General features: G+C 43.9%; 1 protein-coding gene across 1 annotated transcript in view; it reads left to right on the forward strand.

Annotated features, from left to right (window-relative positions):
* The window catches only part of JAK2 (Janus kinase 2), a 337,554-nt gene that overhangs the window by 141,747 nt on the left and 179,254 nt on the right, over positions 1 to 16,553 (forward strand). The window contains exon 3 of the mRNA XM_077249154.1: positions 9,739 to 9,862. Coding sequence (XP_077105269.1) covers positions 9,739 to 9,862 — 124 coding nt within the window. The remainder of the gene's footprint in view (positions 1 to 9,738; positions 9,863 to 16,553) is intronic.

The raw sequence follows: 16,553 nt of genomic DNA on the forward strand, positions 1-16,553 counted from the left end.
CAACTTTTTATTTACTGCCTAAGGTTCACAGGGACCCCTCATGCCCACCGGGCAGACCCATTGTCTCGGGCATGGGGGGTCTTTGTGAGCCTTCATTGATTTTTATTTGCAAAAATGTGTGGAGACCCTCCCATCATTTGTGAGGGATACCACCGATGTTTTGAGAAGATTGGATGGCCTTGCTCTTGAGGAGGACATGTGGCTTGTTACTTGCGACGTGGAGTCTCTTTATACGTCGATAGGCCATAGCCACGGGATGCGGGCTGCTAAAATTTTTTTTGGGATATGACCAATCAAGGACCGAAACTTATGAATTTCATTTTGGAATTATTAGAGTTTGTACTGACTCATAATTTTTTTGTGTTCAAGGACCGCCCTTTCCTACAGCTCCAGGGCACCGCAATGGGGGTATCTTGTGCGCCCTCCTATGCGAATTTGTTCCTGGGGCTGTGGGAGAGGGATGTGGTCCTTGACACACCCGGTCACAGTTCCGTCATCTCGTGGCTACATAGTTACATAGTTATTAAGGTTGAAGGAAGACTTTAAGTCCATCTAGTTCAACCCATAGCCTAACATGCCCTAGCATGTTGATCCAGGGGAAGGCAATAAAAACCCCATGTGGTAAGAGTAAGCTCCACCATGGGGAAAAAAATTCCTTCCCGACCCCACATACGGCAATCAGACTAGTTCCCTGGATCAACGCCTTATCAAGGCATCTAATATATATACCCTGTAACATTATACTTTTCCAGAAAGGTATCCAGTCCCCTCTTAAATTTAAGTAATGAATCACTCATTACAACATCATACAGCAGAGAGTTCCATAATCTCACTGCTCTTACTGTAAAGAATCCGCGTCTGTTATTATGCTTAAACCTTTTTTCCTTCAGACGTAGAGGATGCCCCCTTGTCCCTGTCACCGGTCTATAATTAAAAAGATTATCAGAAAGGTCTTTGTACTGTCCCCTCATATATTTATACATTAACATAAGATCACCCCTTAGCCTTCGTTTTTCCAAACTAAATAGCCCCAAGTGTAATAACCTATCTCGGTATTGCAGACTCCCCAGTCCTCTAATAACCTTGGTCGCTCTTCTCTGCACCCGCTCCAGTTCAGCTATGTCTTTCTTATACACCGGAGACCAGAACTGTGCACAGTATTCTAAGTGTGGTCGCACTAGTGACTTGTATAGAGATAAAATTATGTTCTCCTCATGAGCATCTATGCCTCTTTTAATGCATCCCATTATTTTATTTTCCTTTGTAGCAACTGCCTGACACTGGCCACTGAATATGAGTTTGTCATCCACCCATACACCCAGGTCTTTTTCATTGACGGTTTTGCCCAGAGTTTTAGAATTAAGCAAATAGTTATACATCTTATTACTTCTACCCAAGTGCATGACCTTACATTTATCCCCATTAAAGCTCATTTGCCATGCTACGCTATATCGACAATATTTTCTTCATCTGGCAGGGCTCCACGTCGCAACTTGATACCTTTTTGAACCATCTCAATACCAATATATTCAATATCAGGTTAACTTGGAAGTATAGCCAAAATTCCATAGATTTTTTGGATTTGGCTATTTCCAAACTGCCTGACGGCACTATTGCCACTGATATCTTCCGCAAGAGCACGGCCACCAATGCACTCTTACATTTTACTTCATCCCACCCGCCAAAACTTAAGAGTTCTATACCGGTGGGACAGTTTTTGCGAGCACGCAGAATCTGTTCTGATGATGGCATTTTTCTTAAGCAGGCGGGAGACTTGACACGTCGGTTCAGGGATAGGGGCTACAGACATACTGATATCCAGAGGGGTTATTTGCGGGCATTACATTCGAACAGGTCCTCCCTCCTGGCGGGACCGACCAGGAGGCCTCCTGCCATTATGGACTCAGTGCCACGATTTATTACACAATTTAATTCCAACTGGTCTGACATTAACAAAATTTCAGAAGGCACTGGCCGGTCCTTTTGACAGACAAGGACCTGTCTGGACAATTAACCCCGTATCCACTCATTACATGGCGTAGGTCTCGCACATTGGGCGACACACTCTGTAACAGCCATTATGTTCCCCTGAAAAGTAACCCCTTTGGTGTCAGTCAAAGAGGCCCTCCCTGGGGGTGTTTCCCCTGTGGCAATTGTTCCGCCTGCAAGTATGTCCTAAGGACCAAAGAATTCTCTAATTCTGCCGGCGATAAAACCTATAAGATTGTGCATCACATTACATGTAATACGGAAGCAATAGAGTACTATGGCCAATGCCCGTGTAATCGTATATACATTGGCATGACAACCAGGGCTCTCAAAATCCGTGTCCAAGAGCACATTAGGGACATTAAGAATTTGGCTACCTGCTCTGAGCCCCTTCTGTTGAAATCTATTCCGAAACATTTTTTTGACGTCCACCACAGTAACCCCAAGGGTTTGAGATTTTGTGGGATCGACCATGTATACATGGGGATCCGAGGTGGAAATATCAAAACAGAAACTCCTTCAAAAGGAGACACATTGGATGGTAACTTTGGATACACTCTCACCGACTGGCCTAAATGAGGCCATCAGTTTCAAGTCTTTTCTATAAATCCAGGTTGTTTTTATTATTTTTTATTCGTGTGGACTGGGGCTATTTTAAATATATGTGTTCAATTATTGTTTTTTCCGTTTGGGTATATTATTGCCATTATGATGTTATTTAGTTTTTTTGCTTTTTGTCTTTTGATTTAGATGTTTATTCAATCCTCCTTTCATCTCTCACTTACCAGCGGGAACTTGTGGTGGACATCATACATCTTAAGATCGCAACATTTATTGGGACATGAATATCTCGCTTGCTTGGGAGTTGGCACTTTTTTTTTCTTATATTATCCCTGGCATTAGGATAGTGTTTTTTCATTATTATTTAGTAGTACATCTGGGACCGGTTTGGCCTGTGTAATTTGATATTGTTGTATTTTTATATGAAGCGGTTTAGTAACATCATCTGCATGAATTGTGCTTTTCATGGTTACAATGTATTTGTTTTTTTGTCTGTATAGTGAGATTATACCTGTATCCCACAGCCCCAGACGGTTGTTTATTTTCCTAGGCCATGGAAATATGTTTTTCTGTTTTGTATCATTTATCATATGCTAAAGCGATATTTATTCCATCATATTATTAGTTTTATAAAAAATCTTTTTTTAATTATGCCCGCATAGTGTTAGATCATTCGGGGTTACCGCCCCTTAGTGGGTTTACTAAAGTGTTAATGACCCTTTATCTTAAGAGCCATTCACAAAGTTCATCTAAAGGTACCGTCACACTAAGCGACGCTGCAGCGATACAGACAACGATGCCGATCGCTGCAGCGTCGCTGTTTGGTCGCTGGAGAGCTGTCACACAGACCGCTCTCCAGCGACCAACGATGCCGAAGTCCCTGGGTAACCAGGGTAAACATTGGGTTGCTAAGAGCAGGGCCGCGCTTAGTAACCCGATGTTTACCCTGGTTACCAGTGTAAAATGTAAAAAAACAAACACTACATACTCACCTTCGCGTCCCCCGCCATCCGCTTCCTGCACTGACTGAGCGCCGGCCCTAACAGCAGAGCGGTGACGTCACCGCTGTGCTGTGCTTTCACTTACGGCCGGCTCTCACAGTCAGTGCAGGAAGCGGACATCGAGGGACGTGTGACAGACATCAGAGGGTGAGTATGTACTGTTTGTTTTTTTACATTTTACACTGGTAACCAGGGTAAACATCGGGTTACTAAGCGCGGCCCTGCCCTTAGTAACCCGATATTTACCCTGGTTACCATTGTAAAACATCGCTGGTATCGTTGCTTTTGCTGTCAAACACAACGATACACGTTGATCTGACGACCAAATAAAGTTCTGAACTTTAATCAACGACCAGCGATATCACAGCAGGATCCTGATCGCTGCTGCGTGTCAAACACAACGATATCGCTATCCAGGATGCTGCAACGTCACGGATTGCTAGCGATATCGTTTAGTGTGACGGTACCTTAAGCGCAGAGCACTTCTTTTTGTTTTTCACTCCCCATGCAGCGTGTCCTTTACCTATTTTAGCTGAGGTTGTATTCTTCTCCCAGTGTCCACTCCGGTCAGAGCGCACCACACGCATGCGCAGTGGTGTCCCCGGCTGTGTCGGGAGCCGGCCACGTTACCATGGGGATGGGCGGAGATGACGTCAGTCCTCCCGCCCATACCTCTCGCGGCTCTCGCAGGCCGCGGACATTTGCATCATGATGGAGATGCGCCGATTGGTCCGCGAGTCCCCTCTGGCTCCCATATATACCCTATATATATCCTTCATTAAGCCACGCCTCCTGACGAAGCCGCTACGGCGAAACGCACGTCGAGGCTTTTCCCTGCTCCCACCACGCCGGCATCCCACTACCAGCATGTCTCTAGGTAATTCTGCAGCACTAGCTGCGATATGCACATGCATTCTCTAGGATTTTGGGTTGCTGGTGACGCTTCCATTGTTGTGTCCTTGGTCTTTTCATTCACAGCAGCATCTGTTTTTTAGGAAATATCTTACTCCTATGGGCTTGTCATTCACAATTTTTAATTATAATGTCTCCCCTTAGGGTTGCCCATCTGTGGATTTGTTCCACAAAAGACCAATGAGCATTAACCGGTGTGTTGGTGCAGTTCGGATTCCTGGACTCCTTTGTGTTCTTTACCGGCATTGACATCTCCCATGCTGGTTTTGTTTTGCTGTTTCTCTCCCATTCATTGTTTTTTGTCCATGTATATTTATTACAATTTTGTGCATTTAACACATTAATAAAAAGTATTTCACTGTCTTTGATACCTCTACCGCTCTGTTGTGGATTTTTGGTCTAATTAATATTTTTGATGGTCATTGGATCTATTGACATCGGTTTGCTCCATAACTTAGTGTGTCTTTATAGGTTTACATGTTTTTGGCTTAGAGGTATGCCCCCTGTTGGCCGAGAGGGCATTTTCTGTTTAGGTGTTCATGATTAAGTCTTGATTGGGTCATGATTGTCCAAACTGCTGACACTTTGCCTATAATCCAGTCTTTTTTTCCCCCTGGTAGGAGACAGACCTTCTTCTCCGAGTCCAAAATAAGCCCCAAGAAGGATTGAACCTTCATGGGCTGCAGCCTTGACTTTTCGACATTTATCTCCCAACCAAGTCTGGACATAGTGTCTCGGATGTGATTTAGTTGAGAACTGGATTCGTGTAAAGTTCTGCCGATCACTAAAAAATTGTCCAGATATGACACTACTAACACGTTCTTTTCCAGTAAATGTGCTGTTGCTTCCAGAACTATTTTGGTGAAGATTCTCGGGGCCATGGACAGACCAGAGGACCGCGCCCTGCACTGGAAATGTCTGAGTTGTTTGTTTACACATATCGCTACCCTTAGGAATTGCTGGTCTTTCTGATGAATGGGAACATGGTAATATGCGTTCTTTAAATCCAAGACACTCATATAACAGTCCGGGAATAAGATCTTTGCTGTCTTTGACTCCATTTTGAATGGTCTGTAGACCAGGAACCTGTTGAGGCCTTTCAAATCTACTATATAATTGTCTAAGGGTCACTTCCGTCTGTCTGTCCTTCTGTCTGTCTGTCACGGATATGCATTGGTCGCGGCCTCTGTCTGTCATGGAAATCCAAGTCGCTGATTGGTCGTGGCAAAATGCCCACGACCATTGCCACGACCAATCAGCGACGTGCACAGTCCGGAAGAAAATGGCCACTCCTTACTCCCCGCACTCAGTGCCCGGCGCCCGCATACACCCCTCCGGTCACCGCTCACACAGGGTTAATGCTGGCGGTAACGGACCGCATTATGCCGCGGCTAACGCACTCCGTTACCGCCAGCATTAACCCTGTGTGCCCAAGTTTTTACTATTGACGCAGCCTATGCAGCGTCAATAGTAAAAACATCTGTTAAAAATAATTAAAAAATAAAAAATCATTAGATACTCACCTTCCTCCGCCTTTCCCGCTCCTCGCGATGCTCCGGCCGGTCCATGCAAGCGGCACGTTCCGGTGGCAAGGATGGTCTGGGAGAAGGACCTGCCATGACGTCACGTTCATGTGACCGCAATGTCATCACAAGTCTTGCACGCCTGCGCAAGAAGGACCTGCCGTGACGTCACGGTCATGTGACCGCGACGTCATCACAGGTCCTGCGCGAAAAGGACCTGCCATGACGTCACGGTCACGTGACCGCGACGTCATCACACCCTGGGACCGGAAGCAGCCGCCTGCACCCCACACAAGCGACAGAACTACAACGCGCCTGCGGAAGGTGAGTATATGTTTATTTTTTATTTTTTTAACCTGTGACGTACGTGGCTGGGCAATATACTACGTAGCTGGGCAATATACTACGTGGCTCTGTGCTGTATACATCACTGGGCAATATACTACGTGGCTCTGTGCTGTTTACTACGTCACTGGGCAATATACTACGTTGCTGGGCAATATACTACGTGGCTGGGCAATATACTACGTGGCTGGGCAATATACTACGTGGCTGGGCAATATACTACGTGGCTGGGCAATATACTACGTGGCTGGGCAATATACTACGTGGCTGGGCAATATACTACGTGGCTGGGCAATATACTACGTGGCTGGGCAATATACTTTGTGGCTGGGCAATATACTACGTGGCTGGGCAATATACTACGTGGCTGGGCAATATACTACGTCGCTGGGCAATATACTACGTGTTAGGGCAATATACTACGTGGACATACATATTCTAGAATACCCGATGCGTTAGAATCGGGCCACCGTCTAGTTGATAATAGTCCTGAACGACTGGTTGGGCTTCCTTATCAGAATATGTAGTTATTCTCCAGGTGGTGTGTGCTCCCGGAACACAGTGGGTGAGATATGATGATATATTCCAAAATCTAGTTTTATTAGTACAGCATACAACGCATTTCAACTCTTATGATATATTCCAAAACAAAGTTTTATTAGTACAGCATACAACGCGTTTTAACTCTTATGAGTCTTCTTCAAGTACCGTATTATATATAAGCTATTATATATATATATATTCCTCTGCTTCTGAGGAAAAGTTTATCCAAGTCACCAGCCTCAGAAATTGCAGGTTAACAGCAGCTCAGATTAGAGACCAGGTCAATGCCACACAGAGTTCTAGCAGCAGACACATCTCTACAACAACTGTTAGGAGACTTTGTGCAGCAGGCCTTCATGGTAAAATAGCTGCTTGGAAACCACTGCTAAGGACAGGCAACAAGCAGAAGAGACTTGTTTGGGCTAAAGAACACAAGGGATGGACATCAGACCAGTGGAAATCTGTGCTTTGGTCTGATGAGTCCAAATTTGAGATCTTTGGTTCCAACCACCGTGTCTTTGTGCGACGCAGAAAAGGTGAGCGGATGGACTCCACATGCCTGGTTTCCACCGTGAAGCATGGAGGAGGAGGTGTGATGGCATGGGGGTGCTTTGCTGGTGGCACTGTTGGGGATTTATTCAAAATTGAAGGCATACTGAACCAGCATGGCTACCTCAGCATCTTGCAGCGGCATGCTATTCCATCCGGTTTAGTTGGACCATCATTTATTTTTCAACAGATCAATGACCCCAAACACACCTTCAGGCTGTGTAAGGGCTATTTGACCAAGAAGGAGAGTGTTAGGGTGCTACACCAGATGACCTGGCCTCCACAGTCACCAGAGCAGAACCCAATCGAGATGGTTTGGGGTGAGCTGGACCGCAGAGTGAAGGCAAAAGGGCCAGCAAGTGCTAAGCATCTCTGGGAACTCCTTCAAGATTGTTGGAAGACCATTCCCAGTGACTACCTCTTGTAGCTCATCAAGAGAATGCCAAGAGTGTGGAAAGCAGTCATCAAAGCAAAGGGTGGCTACTTTGAAGAACTTAGAATATAAGACATAATTTCAGTCATTCCACACTTTTTTGTTAAGTATATAATTCCACATAATTATATATATATATATATATATATATATATATATATATATATATATATATATATATATATATATATATATATATATATATATATATATATATATATATATATATATACATACACATATATACATACACTCACCGGCCACTTTATTAGGTACACCATGCTAGTAACGGGTTGGACCCCCTTTTGCCTTCAGAACTGCCTCAATTCTTCGTGGCATAGATTCAACAAGGTGCTGGAAGCATTCCTCAGAGATTTTGGTCCATATTGACATGATGGCATCACACAGTTGCTGCAGATTTGTCGGCTGCACATCCCAAAGATGCTCCATACAAGGCAGGATGGATCCATGCTTTTATGTTGTTTACGCCAAATTCTGACCCTACCATCCGAATGTCGCAGCAGAAATCGAGACTCATCAGACCAAGCAACGTTTTTCCAATCTTCTACTGTCCAATTTCGATGAGCTTGTACAAATTGTAGCCTCAGTTTCCTGTTCTTAGCTGAAAGGAGTGGTACTCGGTGTGGTCTTCTGCTGCTGTAGCCCATCTGCCTCAAAGTTCGACGCACTGTGCGTTCAGAGATGCTCTTAGGCCTACCTTGGTTGTAACAGGTGGCGATTTGAGTCACTGTTGCCTTTCTATCAGCTCGAACCAGTCTGCCCATTCTCCTCTGACCTCTGGCATCAACAAGGCATTTCCGCCCACAGAACTGCCGCTCACTGGATTTTTTTTCTTTTTCGGACCATTCTCTGTAAACCCTAGAGATGGTTGTGCGTGAAAATCCCAGTAGATCAGCAGTTTCTGAAATACTCAGACCAGCCCTTCTGGCACCAACAACCATGCCACGTTCAAAGGCACTCAAATCACCTTTCTTCCCCATACTGATGCTCGGTTTGAACTGCAGGAGATTGTCTTGACCATGTCTACATGCCTAAATGCACTGAGTTGCCGCCATGTGATTGGCTGATTAGAAATTAAGTGTTAACAAGAAGTTGGACAGGTGTACCTAATAAAGTGGCCGGTGAGTGTATATATATATATATATATATATATATATATATATATATATATATATATATATATATATATATATATATATATATGTATGTATGTATGTATGTATGTATGTATGTATGTATGTATGTATGTATACATACACACACACACACACACACACACACACACACACACACACACACACACCAGCGTGATCACATGACTGCTGGGTCCAGAGGAGAAAGCACCCTTAGTGCTTCCTAATCTGTATACACAGAATCTGTATACTCAAGTGATGATTCAGCACTGCATATACAAAAATGGAGAAAAGGTAAATATTGTAATAAATTCTGTTTATTTTCTCTTTGGGGAGTCTGGCTCTGTCTGACAGCTGCTTCCCAGCCCACATACTCATGCATTATACTTACACTTCCTTTACGTTTTAGAACTTCAGTGCAGATCAGTGCGTGGACTGCCCATACGTTTAGTGTCTATGGGTGTTATATGAGCAGAGTCCACAAGAGTGAGGTCTATTGGTTGCCTCAGCTCTCAACAATGCAGTTTACAATGGAACCGTGTTGCATTTTGACTCATATGTGAATAATCAGACACAAGGTGATGTGCAATTGCTGTACTGCCATAGAATAAAAAGTAGATCATGTGAATAGCTAAAAGATTTATTGAAAAGGCTTATCATATTGAAGTTGTACAGCTGTACTCTTCGAATATGTCACACTTAAAAATTCTCCTTTGCTTTGGTTTCAGGGGTGACTCCTGTGTATTATACCCTGTTTGCTTTGATGAATGAGGCTGACCGAATGTGGTATCCTCCCAATCATACCTTTATTGTGGATGAGACGAGCAGGCAAAAATTGAAATTTCGACTAAGGTGAGGTTTTGTTTTTGGTTGTTGTTTGACTTGGGATATTGAATTGTTATAAAGCAAACCATAATGCAAGGACCTGAAAAATGGCTTTTGTTATGATTTACTAAACTAAATGTGGTCTGACTTTAAAGGTAACGTATCATCAAAAAATGACACCCCTTATTCTATTATTCTACATGTTTTTAATTTATTTCTGCTGCTATTTTTATGTTTTGACTATTTATTAAAGCAAAAGTGAAAATATTCCATGTTTCACACTGTCCACTAATGCAGTCGCAATAGGATAGTACTTTCTGACCTATGTAACCCACAGTGTATTCTGTGACAGAACAAACAGGGAGAAGGAATGACGTCTCTGTTATAATGTTGGCGGACTAGATATGGCTTCTTTCACACTTCCATTTTTACAATCAGCACAGGTTCCGTCAAAATGTTGAAATGACAAATCCTGTGCAGATTGTAAAAAAACAAGTGCACTGGGCCCGTTTTTCTGACGGACCCGTCGAGGCTATGTGCACCTGTTGTGTATGCGTCTTCACAGCGGTTTTCCACTGCAAAAACGCATACACAACCCAGGTTAAATATTATTAAAAAAAAAAAAAAATCGCAATATTCTCACCTTCCGGCGTCCCGAGCAACATTACCGATGCTCCCAGCAGCTGGAATTCCCAGTAATGCCTTGCGTGTAATGACTTCTGATGACGCAGCAGTCTCGCGAGACCGCAACGTCATCGGGTTATTTCGCAGTGCATTATTGGGAACGCTAGCTGCCGGGAGCATCGGTAACGCTGCGCGGGACGCCGGAAGGTGAGAATATTGCGATTTTTATTTTAACATTATATCTTGTTACTATTGATGCTGCATAGGCAGCATCAATAGTAAAATGAGAGAGAGCAAGCAAGAGAGAATTTCCCTGACTGGAAATTCTTCTGCTCATGCTCAGTTTCAAAAGACGGAACCCATCGTTGGATTCCTGCTTTTGACAGTCAGTGACGGATCCTGCGCCCATAGGCTTCCATTATAGCGAACTACGGGCAGCGCAGGACTCGTCACTGAGCGATTTTCCGACGTGCAGAAAAAACGTTCCTCTGAACTTTTTCTCCGCCCAACAGACAGTGATTTTCCGACGGATGCAGTGCACGATGGATGAAACGGATGGCCATCCGTCACAATCCGTCGCTAATACTAATAATCAGATTTCGACGGGAGCTCAAAGACGGAAGTGTGAAAGAGGCCTAAGACAAGATGGCATCACCATCTTACCAGTCACTTAATTTCTGAGGAAAAAGGGACATGAGTAGTCTGACCGTTTTCTATTAATTGACACAAATCTGCACAATATTCTCCCTACATAGCTTATTTTTAAAGGGACGTTATCACTGTGAACCAAGTAATAACGGACACTTTGCTCATAATCATGCATAACTCTGCAGTGAGCTCAGAACTAAGACAGTACAGCAGAGGTGGTTTGTTTTGTTACAAAAACATTTGCTGCTGCAGTCTTGTATCAGTTCTTTAGCTTACATATCACAGGCCACCAGTGTGGGGGAAGGGCAGTTCAGAAGAGCTTGAAGACAACTGGAAATGGGCTTGTTGTGTTTGTAATGAGCCAAGGTTCAATTCTTTTGCCCTTGTCCCACCCATTAAACATCAGGTGAAAGCATCTCATTAATTACGAAACAAGTGAAAAGCAAATAAATGCAATACAAAATACTGTTAAAAACAAATATATATAAAAAAAATCACAGAAACACAGCCATGTCGAGTTTGTCATTGAAACCTGATGGACCTTGAGAAAGAGTCCAAATAATCCATCCGGCCTCCTTTCTTAATAATAATTTATTACGGTCACCTCCTTGTGCAGGCATTTTAACGGTTTCGATCCCTGCAAACCGCAAAACTTAAGGATTGCCCGCATGTTTTTTCCTTATATGTTTAATTAGTCTAGGGACCCCTTTACCTGAGGTGATGGAATTAATGTGCTCACGGAAACTTACCAATAAGGGACGAATAGTCTTTCCAATATAATGAAAACCGCATGGGCAAAAAACAACGTATACAACGTAATTTGTGCTGCATGTTATAAAATCTTGTCAAATAGTCCTTCTTAGGTCTCCTGTTTTTCACCCAAGGGCGACATTTATGTTATTATTCTTTTTGGCTCCTGTTTTATTTTTGTTCCATGTAAAAATATTACCTGTATCAAAATCGTTTTTATCTCTGACAAATTTGTCACGTTTACGTTGCTTTGTGTCCATTTGGATAGGAATTGCCGTATCTATTCAAGTATAAGCCGTGGTTTTCAGCCCACTTTTTTGGGCTGAAAGTGACCCTCTCGGCTTATACTCGATACAGCGAGGGGGGAGTCGGCGGGGGAGCGGCGCGGTGACATTCTCACCTGCTCCCGGCACTGTCCCTGAACGTCCCATCGTCTCTGTGCAGCTCTTCCTGTGTTCAGCGGTCACGTGGTACCGCTCATTAAAGTAATGAATATGCATGCATATTCATTACTGTAATGAGCAGTATGTGACCGCTGAACACAGGAAGATGCCGCCGGCTCCCGGAGACCATCTGACAGTGAGATGCTGCCAGGGACCGCGCCGGGAGCAGGTGAGTATATCGGGGGAGGTGAGCATTGTGCAATAGTCACCTTCCTCGTTCCACCGCTGCGCGCTGCTCTGTCTTCCATCCTCTGCACTGTTCAGGTCAGAGGGCGCGATGACGCGATTAGTGTGCGCCGCCCCCTGCCTGAACAGTCAGTGCAGAGGATGGAAGACAGAGCGGCGCGTGGACCGAAGAAGGTGACTATCGCAAGTGCCGGGGGCCTGAACGAAGAGAGGCGAGTATGTGATTTTTTTTTTTTAATTGCAGCAACAGCATATGGGGCAAATATGTGGAGCATCTCATTAGGCCACAATGTATGGAGCATCTCATGGGGCCACAATGTATGGAGCATCTCATGGGGCCACAATGTATGGAGCATCTCATGGGGCCACAATGTATGGAGCATCGTATGGGGCCACAATGTATGGAGCATCGTATGGGGCCACAATGTATGGAGCATCGTATGGGGCCTCAATTTATGGAGCATCGTATGGGGCCACAATGTATGGAGCATCTCATGGGGCCACAATGTATGGAGCATCTCATGGGGCCACAATGTATGGAGCATCTCATGGGGCCACAATGTATGGAGCATCGTATGGGGCCACAATGTATGGAGCATCGTATGGGGCCACAATGTATGGAGCATCGTATGGGGCCTCAATTTATGGAGCATCGTATGGGGCCACAATGTATGGAGCATCTCATGGGGCCACAATGTGTGGAGCATCTTATGGGGCCATAATGTATGGAGCATCTCATGGGGCCATAATGTATGCAGCATCTCGTGGGGCCATAATGTGTGGAGCATCTCATGGGGCCATAATGTGTGGAGCATCTCATGGGGCCATAATGTGTGGAACATCTTATGGGCCATAATGTGTGGAGCATCTTATGGGGCCATCAACCTTTGTGCAGCATTGTATGGGGCAAATGTTTCTATGGAGCATCTTATGGGGCCATTATTAACCTTTGTGCAGCATTTTAATATGGAGCATTATATGGGGCGTATTTTGTATGGAGCATCTTATGGGGCCCATCATGAACTGTATGGAGCATTATATGGGGCTCCTGATTCAATATGGATAATCAAAAACACTTAACCTACTGATGTCTCAATTAATTTTACTTTTATTGGTATCTATTTTTATTTTTGACATTTACCGGTAGCTTCTGCATTTTCCACCCTAGGCTTATACTCGAGTCAATAAGTTTTCCCAGTTTTTTTTGTGGCAAAATTAGGGCGGTCGGCTTATATTCGGGTCACCTTATACTCGAGTTTATACGGTAATCTCTTTTCCAATTTGCTATTGAATGCCTACCATTGACTCAGTCAAACGTGAACGTTTTTCGTTCTTAGTTTTATCAAGATCCGCGTTCACTTCGATGTAATTCAGATTATTTTATTTTAACACCAAATTTAGCAAGTTCTTAGAGCATTCCAAAAATAAATTGTCCCATTCAACCATTAATTCCTTATTGTCATTAAACTGCTACACTTCTTTATATGCTCTTAGACCCCTGGGTACTCTCTCGCAATCACTATAGGACTTAAGAGAATTATTTGTCCAAAAATGTCTCACCTCGCGTTCCGCTAGGTTGATTGCTTTGAACTCAAGGGCTTTAATGCTGAGAGACTGCAATTCATCTTGTTGCTCACAATGAAGGAAAAATGCATCCACATTGGCTCTGCCTGCTAGTAGACCACCGGATTGGGGTGAAGCTACCTCAAATCTGTTCTTGATATCTCGTTAAAGAGGGTTGAGGAAAGTCCTTCTGTTTCATACGAAAAGAAATGCCAGGTACAACAGAATAAAAAAGAAAAAAGATTTATTTTTAATTTTAGATTTGGTCCTATGGATAGTCAAATTAGATCTGCGATCAACAGGAATTAGCAATTGCTAGAGGGAGAAAAAGAAATTGCGGATATAGTGTCCAGGGGTCCGCTGGTTACATACAGGAGGACAAAAAATATAAAAGATATTCTAGTTCAGAATCATGGTAAAATTGAATCTAACAACTGGCTGCAAAAAAATATGCCTGTAGGCAATCATAAATGCGGAAACTGTTCTTTTTGTTCCTTCGATCTTACTACCACATATCTACAGATGGGAGGTATTTCACATAAAGTCCAAGATTTTATAACATGCCGCACAAATTACGTTGTTTTTTGCCCATGCGGTTTTCATTATATCGGAAAGACTATTCGTCTCTTATTCGTACGTTTTCGTGAGCACTTTAATTCCATCACCTCTGGTAAAGGGGTCCCTAGACTAATTGAACATATAAGAAAAGAACATGCGGGCAATTCTGAAGTTTTGCGGTTTGCAGGGATCGAAACCGTTAAAATGCCTGCACAAGGAGGTGACCTTAATATAAATTATTAAATAAATTATTATTAAGAAAGGAGGCTAGATGGAATATTCGGACTCGTGCTCAAGGTCCATCAGGTTTCAATGACAAACTCGACATGTCTGTGTTTTTGTGTTTAATATATATATATATATACCGTATATACTAGAGTATAAGCCGAGATTTTCAGCCCAAATTTTTGGGCTGAAAGTGCCCCTCTCGGCTTATACTCGAGTCACCGTCGGCGGGTGAGGGGGAGAGGGCGCTGAGGCATACTTACCTGCTTCCGGGGCTCCTGGCGCTGTCCCTGCAGTCTCACGGTCTCCGGGTGCCGCAGCTCTTCCCCTGTTCAGCGGTCATGTGGGACCAATCATTAGAGAAATGAATATGGACTCCACTCCCATAGGGGTGGCGCCGCATATTCATTCCTCTAATCAGCGGTAACGGTGACCGCTGATAGAGGAAGAGGCTGCGGCACCGAAGACCAGCTATACGGGGGAAGGAGCGGGACACCGGGAGCAGGTAAGTATTACATATTCACCTGTCCGCGTTCCACACGCCGGGCGCTGCTCCATCTTCCCGGCGTCTCTCCGCGCTGACTGTGCAGGTCAGAGGGCGCGATGACGCATATAGTGTGCGCGCCGCCCTCTGCCTGATCAGTCAGTGCGGAGGGACGCTGAGGAGCTGCAAGCAAGAGTGGTGAGTATGTCGTTTTTTTTTTTTATTGCAGCAGCAGCAATGGCACAGCTTTCTATGGGGCAATAATGAACGGTACAGAGCACTATATGGCACATCTATGGGGCAATAATGAACGGTGCAGAGCACTATATGGCACAGCTATGGGGCAATAATGAACGGTGCAGAGCACTATATGGCACAGCTATGGGGCAATAATGAACGGTGCAGAGCATTATATGGCACAGCTTTCTATGGTACAGCTATGGGGCAATAATGAACGGTGCAGAGCACTATATGGCACAGCTATGGGGCAATAATGAACGGTGCAGAGCACTATATGGCACATCTATGGGGCAATAATGAACGGTGCAGAGCACTATATGGCACAGCTATGGGGCAATAATGAACGGTGCAGAGCACTATATGGTACAGCTATGGGGCAATAATGAACGGTGCAGAGCACTATATGGCACAGCTATGGGGCCATAATGAACGGTATGGAGCATCTATTTTTATTTTTGAAATTCACCGGTAGCTGCTGCATTTTCCACCCTAAGCTTATACTCGAGTCAATAAGTTTTCCCAGTTTTTTGTGGCAAAATTAGGGTTTGTCGGCTTATACTCGGGTCGGCTTATACTCGAGTATGTGTGTATATATATATATATATATATATATATATATATATATATATATATATATATATATATATATATATATATATATATATATATATATATATACACTCACCGGCCACTTTATTAGGTACACCATGCTAGTAACGGGTTGGACCCCCTTTTGCCTTCAGAACTGCCTCAATTCTTCGTGGCATAGATTCAACAAGGTGCTGGAAGCATTCCTCAGAGATTTTGGTCCATATTGACATGATGGCATCACACAGTTGCCGCAGATTTGTCGGCTGCACATCCCAAAGATGCTCCATACAAGGCAGGATGGATCCATGCTTTCATGTTGTTTACGCCAAATTCTGACCCTACCATCCGAATGTCGCAGCAGAAATCGAGACTCATCAGACCAAGCAACGTTTTTCCAATCTTCTAC

The sequence above is a fragment of the Ranitomeya variabilis genome, chromosome 1, assembly GCF_051348905.1.
Source record: "Ranitomeya variabilis isolate aRanVar5 chromosome 1, aRanVar5.hap1, whole genome shotgun sequence".
Lineage (NCBI taxonomy): Eukaryota > Metazoa > Chordata > Amphibia > Anura > Dendrobatidae > Ranitomeya > Ranitomeya variabilis.